General features: G+C 36.6%; 1 protein-coding gene across 1 annotated transcript in view; it reads left to right on the top strand.

Annotated features, from left to right (window-relative positions):
* Positions 1-6786: 6786 nt before the first annotated feature.
* LOC113277365 (protein TIFY 9-like) overlaps positions 6787-7910 on the top strand; it is a 3240-nt gene continuing 2116 nt past the window's right edge. The window contains exons 1-3 of the mRNA XM_026526485.1: positions 6787-7105; positions 7192-7638; positions 7768-7825. Of these exons, the coding sequence (XP_026382270.1) occupies positions 6994-7105; positions 7192-7638; positions 7768-7825 (617 nt within the window). The 5' untranslated portion in view covers positions 6787-6993. The remainder of the gene's footprint in view (positions 7106-7191; positions 7639-7767; positions 7826-7910) is intronic.

Genomic DNA, 7910 nt, shown 5'->3' with positions numbered 1-7910 from the left:
CTTTGATTATTTCATACCTTTGAAAAGGTCCATCAAAATAGGAGTCACTGATATCCTTGATCTTCTTGACCGTAGAGACGCCGTGTTCATGAGTTAGAACATTAGTTTTTCGGTCAACGATGCGAGCAAGATGCTTGGCTTTGACGCAATCAAGGATGACCTTCTTTTGGTTTCTGATCAAGATGTTTTGATTTTCAAGGATTTTTGCTTGTCCATCAATGAGTTGGTTTATCTGCAATTGAAAGTTAGCAAGCTCGTTCTTAACCTCAGTATGGGAGAAGATTAAATCCTTGACAGATTCTCCTATCCAAGAGTTATACTCTTTTCTTTCAAGCATCTTTTTGAAAATCAGATCTTGAGCTGAATCACATCCTTTGAAATCTTCTTCCATCTCAATGTTTACTTGTTTTTGAGGTTCAACAGAGGTTCCCATAGACAACCTTTTCTGGGAACAGGGTAAACACATACAAGGTATATATATGTTGTCAATCAAGGAAGACACTCTTGATAGAAACCCTATATTTCCTTAGAGAAGAATTGGACGTTCGAGGACCTGGAGAATCTATTAGAAACAAGAAGGATACAAAAGGAAATACAACAAAATGTCTATTTTAAACAAGACTCAATATCTAGAAGGTTAGATAGAGCAAAAGAGATATATTAGAAACTAAGAAAGTAGTAGAAAAACTCAACTTGTAAAACAGACATCAACAGAATGGATGATAATCGTCCTTAAGACTTGAGCATCTCATAAACAGACATCCTTGTGACTCTCAAGTTAGAAAAAAGGATGTGAATACCTATAGTTAGGTAACAGGATGAGACATAATCTCACCATGACTGTTTAGAGATATAGGGATATCACCAGTCAGTCTGTTTTTTATATTCCTTTTCTCTCTTTGACTATTTTTAACTCCATATGAGTTTCTTGCAGTCCTTTGAGAGAATCCATTAAATGGAACCTTTTGATGACTAGGTCTAGGACCTCTAGAAATTGGTTCTAGGGGATTTACTAAGATAGGTCTCCACCTTATAGACTTAGATTTACCAGTTTTATTCTCATAGACACTGGGAAATTGTGTTCTTGTGATGTAGTTTGCACCATGAGTAAAAACACCATTCCGGTAAAGATTTTGAAAAGAGTGATCTTTAAAAATCTTTTTATGAGAATTCTGGTTTTCTGTGGGAGTGAGATCCATTGTTGATGCCGCCAGATGATTAACATGGTTGACGATAAATCGAAGAATATTTTGAAGATCGGAGATCTGTTTCTTCCGTGTAAAACAATGTTTAGCACTATGATTTCTTTTCCCACAGAAGGAACAAGTTCGTGGAAGAGAATTGTTGAAAGGCATCTGTTTCAAACCCATGTCCCATTTGGAAGTTTGCCGAATATATTTTTTAGGAACTTCCTTTGGTGAGTTTTTCTTCATGTCAGGTAACTTAGATTGAGACTCAGCACGTGACACGGAAGAATTTCTCATTACAGTGCTTTCCTTAATCAAGGAGGAAGAATGTTTTCGGGCTAGGTGAATAGATACAGCAATAGTCTCTGTTTCAACACGAAGGTTATTCAAGTCAGAGAAGTGTGTCTCAATTAAACGTTTTTCTCTAATTGTTCCTTCTTTAACAATATTCTCAAGAGTACTAATATTTTCTTGTTGTAGCATATTCTCCTGAGTGAGTTTTTTAATATTGTTAGAAAAGGACTCAATAATCTTATAGATTTCACGTTCACGACTAAGAGACTTCTCAAATTCATCCAAGAGTTGAGAATGATTATGAAAATCAATTGTCTCAGTTGGATTTTCTTTAGTTCTGGTGATATTCCTTTCTACCTCTGATATCCTGTCAATTGTCTCATTTCTTTCTCTGGATTCATAAGAATCATCTAAGGAATTATCCTTTGAGTAAAAATCAAGACACTTGACATAGTCAAAATTATGGGAATCCATAGACTATGCGTAGATAAGAGATACGACTTTGTCCACAGAATCAGATTGCTACACACACACAGACTTGTAAGGTCTTTTAAACGTGTTTGCCTGCTCTGATACCAATTGAAAATGCGGGGGTCTAACAACCACACCCAATATTTCGATTAACAATCTGTATGGACTAACTCCAATATACTTTCTAGAGAATCAACTAGACATTCATACTCAATCTAGAGAAAAGTATATCGAGGAGTTAATATCTCTCTCTTGATTTGATTTTACTCAAGCAAATAGAAATATGCGAGTCTTTATCAAATACAAGGATAATAAACTTGGATGGTACCAAAGACCAATATCCAAGGATCAATCAATATCCGATCAACAACCAAAGGTTGGATTTCACTATTGATCGATTCAACGCATAACCTGTGATATTTCAGTTATATAACAAATATAATGCGGAATAGAAATAACACAAACACCAAAAAAATTGTTAACGAGGAAATCGCAAATGCAGAAAAATCCCGGGACCTAGTCCATATTGAACACCACATTGTATTAAACCGCTACAGACACTAGCCTACTACAAACTAACTTCGGCATGGACTGTAGTTGAACCCTAATCAATCTCACACTGATTCAAGGTACAGTTGCACTCCTTACGTCTCTGATCCCAGCAGGATACTACGCACTTGTTTCCCTTAGCTGATCTCACCCACAACCAAGAGTTGCTACGACCCAAAGTCGAAGACTTTAGTAAACAAATCTGTATCACACAGAAAATACAAGGATAGATAAATCTGTCTCCCACAGATAAACCTAAAAGTTTTGTTCTGTCTTTTGATAGAAATCAAGGTGAACAAGAACCAATTGATAAACCGGACTTATATTCCCGAAGAACAACCTAGTATTATGAATCACCTCACAATAATCTAAATCGTATGGTAGCGAAACTAGATATTACGAAATCACAAACGATGAAATGAAGATGTTTGTGATTTCTTTTTATCTTGCCCTATCGGAGATATAATCTCAAGTCAATTATTCAATTGAACTCGTACGATAGAAAATGGCAAGATCAGATCGCTCAACTACAAGAGAAGTAGTTTCGTCTGGCTTCACAATCCCAATGAAGTCTTTCAATCGTTAATCGACATGGTCTCGAGAAGAAACCTACGATTAACGGAGAATCGACTCTAGCAAACCAACTAGTATCACACAAGAGGTGGGGGATTAGTTTTGCACAGTTGCTAGACGTCTCCTTAAAGAGTTTTCAAATCAGGGTTTGCAGTCTAGGTTACCTTGGTAACAAAGCATTCAATAATCACCGTTAGATGAAAAACCTGATTTATCCAAGCTAATATCTTTCAACCGTTAGATCGAAACTTAGCTTGTCACACACAAATGAAATGTATTCATTTAGGTTTGAGTAACCATACCTAAACGTGTACATTGGTTGGTTCACAAATGGTTGACCAATGGTTAGCCATATGAGTGCTTTCATATTAACCGTATTCATCTTTCTCATAACTAGTTCAAATGACTCATATGAACTAATTCAAGAGTTGTTCATTTTCTTAGGTCTTTATACATAGACACAATTGAAACAAAATCGGTTTGATTCATTTGAATCAATTCATGAATAATATACCCACAGTTTGCAAAGATTGCATTCCTGATTATTTATTGTTTTAAGTCCATGAACTACCGATTTGAGAAATAAATACCTTGGGTACGCGTATGGGTATGCGTAACTTATCTACCGGATTTTGAGTTGGTTTTAGTTTCCAAACTCAACAGACTTTTTCGGGTGAAAAAGTTCCGCCAGTACGCGTACGGGTACGCGTACCTAAGGTGACTGGTTTTTGAGTTCGTAAACTTCAAACTCAACAGAATTTCACTGGCGTGAATTTCCGCCAGTGGTACGCTTTACCAACCCGTCTCCTTCACCAATACCGCATGCACACATATGCACGCACTTGGTTTCCGGCACATGGATTTATACGCTAATGTGCGAACACACTATATGTTTACATCCATAGGTGGTTACATATTCTCAACTCTACATTTCAATCATTGAAACATTCTTCTATAATGTTATGACAGTCGTTAGACATAAAGAATCGACTATCGTCATCAAAGCTATTTTCAAGATGGAAACGTCATCATGACTTTCGTCAAGGGTAAAGATGAAGATGGTTAAAGCAAAATCTTACCAGCACGTATTTCGAGAAAAAGATAGGCGAGCTCGAAATAACAAATGTTTATGTATGAAAACTATCATACTTATACGACTTTTGTCTCAAGAGTAGGAGATAGAGTAGATAGACTTTTGAGTGACATGATGAGTTCAAGTCTCCACATACCTTTTGGTCGGATGAAGTTCCACTGGTTCCTTGAGTAGTTCTTCGTCTTTGCAAGATAATCGCCATGGAGTATGGAGCTCAATTTTTCCTAACTATCCTAGACTGAGACTTAGTCATAAGTATACTAGAAATCAAGACATATAGTTTTGATCACTAATATTGACAAACATGCTTGAGATAGCAACGCATGCGAGTTCGACCGAGCAATGCTCTAACAACCCCCGCGTTTTCAGGTTTGTAGAAAAGCATGAATATTATGTCTAGATGTATGCATAATTTGAAGATCTATACCATTTTTCCAAGCTAGGGCAATACCACCAGACAAATCAACATGGGGTGCATACCAGAAATTTGGGTAATTGTACTGTTGTAAATAAAAATGCATTTTAGAGTCTAAGGTTTTAGTTTTGGATAAATAAAATGTCAGGATCATAGTTACTAATCGGAATCTAAATCCAAATTATTTCTACTAATCAACAGAAATAACCTCTTTTATCTTGATGATATTTTGATGGGGAGTAGAATATAAATAAACTAAAGATGATTCAAATGTTTTCTTTTTAATGTGAGATTTTTGTAAAGAGATCAAACCTAAAAAAACTGAAGAAAAATAAAAGATCAAATAAATAAAAAAAGATCAAAACTGTAACCTTATTACGGATCTCTAAAGAAGAACAACAACATTAATCGCCTATGGGCTTTTGTTTCTATCTATTTCTCCAAAGAAAAATTTAGGATGTGAAAAATGAATACCAAAACATAAAAAGGGTAATGAGGGTAATAAGAAAAAAATCTATTTTTCAGGTCGGTTGAAGTTTGGACTAACTCGTCCTAATTTTTGACCAATTTGTCTATCCGGTGAGTTATTGGACTAACGAGTACTGGGGTTGGGAGTAGAGGACTAGAGCGTCCAGAGCCTAGAAAAGATAGGATTAAATGGATTATATCTACATAGAAGTATCAAATTCCAGCGAAATCTAAAGACTTAAAGGCCTAAACAAATAAAGCTCCCACGTTGAATGGTGAGGAAACTCTCGCTTCCTATTGGTCGAAATAAGCCTTTTTTGAGTTTTGTGAAGCGAGCGTTTTGATGAGTACACTTGCCAACGTATGATTGGTTTAAAAACAATAGGAAAAAGATTAAAAAAAGGAAACCAAATTAAATATGGAATTCATGAAGTGACAATGTTTAGGTGAGGACACTTGGGAACCATATGATTGGTTTAAAAATTACAAACCTAAAAGGAAAACATATTGCGTTTGGAATTTTATGGAAGTCCAAATTCAATTTGGAAATCGAATAATTTTTACGTTAGGACTATTTTTTTTTCAAATTAATATATAAAGAGGAAAAAAAATCCATTTATTTTCTGCGAAAATAAAAGGAAAAAATAAATAAAATTTGCACATATCCTCCACCTATTTAATGTATTTTCGCCGCCACACCAAATAAAAAGTACGTCTCCATGGGGCGGGGCGAAGCGCACACCTTATTGAAAGGAATAAATAAATAAAATCTGCATATATTTTCCACCTATTTAATGTATTTTCTCCAACACACAAATCAAAAATACGTCTCCACGGGACGGCGCTGAGCTCTGCGCACACCAAATAAAAAATGCATCACTACGGGCGCACGAATCCTCGCGCACACCAAATCGAAAATGCATTGCCACGGGGCGGGGTGAAGCGCACACCTTATTGAAAGGAATAAATAAATAAAATCTGCATATATTTTCCATCTATTTAATGTATTTTCTCCAACACACAAATCAAAAATACGTCTCCACGGGACGGCGCTGAGCTCTGCGCACACCAAATAAAAAATGCATCACTACGGGCGCACGAATCCTCGCGCACACCAAATCATACATCGCCACGTGGCGGGACGAAACCCCGCACATACCAAATAAAATATATATCGCCACGGGCGGGCCGAAGCCCCACACACACCAAAGTAAAAGGAAAATGCCTGGTGCGTAGCACGGGCACAAATCTAGTTACTTTGACTCCTCGACACCAACTCGTTCTCTTTCCCGCTTTAGACACCAGCTTGCTCTCTTTCCGCTTTGCCTTTCGCTGCAATTTTTGGGGCTTATAGCCTTGGTCTCAATGATCCGCTTAGGACTCCCCACCAATTGGAAACTTTCAATGAAATCCTGCCTCAAACGCCCAATAAACCCGTTTTCAAACCTTGCTATAAAGCAATCCGTGCCCACTTTTTGTAAAATGTTTTTTTTGTTGCTTTTGAAAGTTTATTTTAAAAGAAACGCGTGGAAGACGTGCTGTTGCCACTTAAGTTGAACTTTTCTTTTTCTTTTTTGTTGTTGGTGACTTGGTAAGTTGTTGGATCAACTTGGATGTGCCTTTGCTGCTCGACAGTCTTTTGTTGTGTTTGTTTATAGTAGTATCACAAGTCACGCTGCTTTAGCATTTACAATATATACTCCTACTTCTTCTCTCTTTCCCTTCCTCTTTCTCATCTTTCTCGTGTTCTTCCATTTAAAGCCTGTCATCAGCCTTACTATTAGGTAAACAATCACATTTATAGAATTCTCGCTGATCTCGTGATCTTTATCATTCAAAAACCTTTGGTAGTTCCCACTTTAGTCCTCTCAGATATATATAGATAGAGATATATATAGCCACATAATAAACATTCAAAACGAAAGAGTATATCAAAAGAAAACATGTCAAAATCTCTAGTAGAACTCGATTTCTTCCGCATGGAGAAAGAAAATTCATCCTCCTCGCTATCATCGTCAAAATCTCAATTCCAGAAATTCCTTCAACAACAACGAGGTTTGCTTTCTCTGTTTTTTTTTATCATTTTGAACTAATCTTGTACGTCTGCTAATATGGATCGGTGTTTTCATTTGCGGCTAAAGGTATGCAAAACGCAGTTTCCAAATTAAATCCGGAGCTGTTGAGAACGGTTATTAACTCCGGAGCTGCAAGTACAAGTAGCAATAGCAGTGGTCATTTGGAGCGAAAATCATCGTCTACTTTAATCTTCGATGAGGTGACAAAAGGGCCAGAGAATCTGTTCTCTTTGGTTGCACCCGCCATGCCTAAACAAATGCAATGTACGTCGGCTGAAACTGGAACACTACGAACAGCTCCATTAACGATTTTTTACAACGGGAAGGTGTCCGTTTTTGATGTTCCCCGTGATAAGGCGGAGTTTCTGATGAAACTTGCTGAGAATAATATGAATAACGGAATGATCCCATCATCTTCATCCAAGATTACTACAACTAGTGTTGATCATTTTACGTTGTGTTCGTCTACGACGATGGATGAACAGAAAAGCATTCTTGATACACTTAACGAAGGTTAGTAATGTATTAGTTGCGACCATCTTGATCAATTAGCCCGTGCTGGTATTTTTTTTCTCCCGTGCTGGTATTTTTTTTTCTCGCATTTGTATTCTAACACAAAACTTCTCTTCATCTCTCTGATAGATTTGCCAATTGCTAGAAGGAGATCGCTGCAAAGATTTCTTGAAAAACGAAAAGAGAGGTAAGTATTTTTTTCGTCATTTTTTTAATTTCTCAAAATTGTGAATAATTGTATAGGTTACAAAAAAAAAAAAAAAAAAAAAAAA

This window comes from Papaver somniferum, chromosome 5 (assembly GCF_003573695.1).
Source record: "Papaver somniferum cultivar HN1 chromosome 5, ASM357369v1, whole genome shotgun sequence".
Lineage (NCBI taxonomy): Eukaryota > Viridiplantae > Streptophyta > Magnoliopsida > Ranunculales > Papaveraceae > Papaver > Papaver somniferum.
Note: the sequence above shows the minus strand (reverse complement) of the source record. Positions and strands in the feature narration are given on the sequence as shown.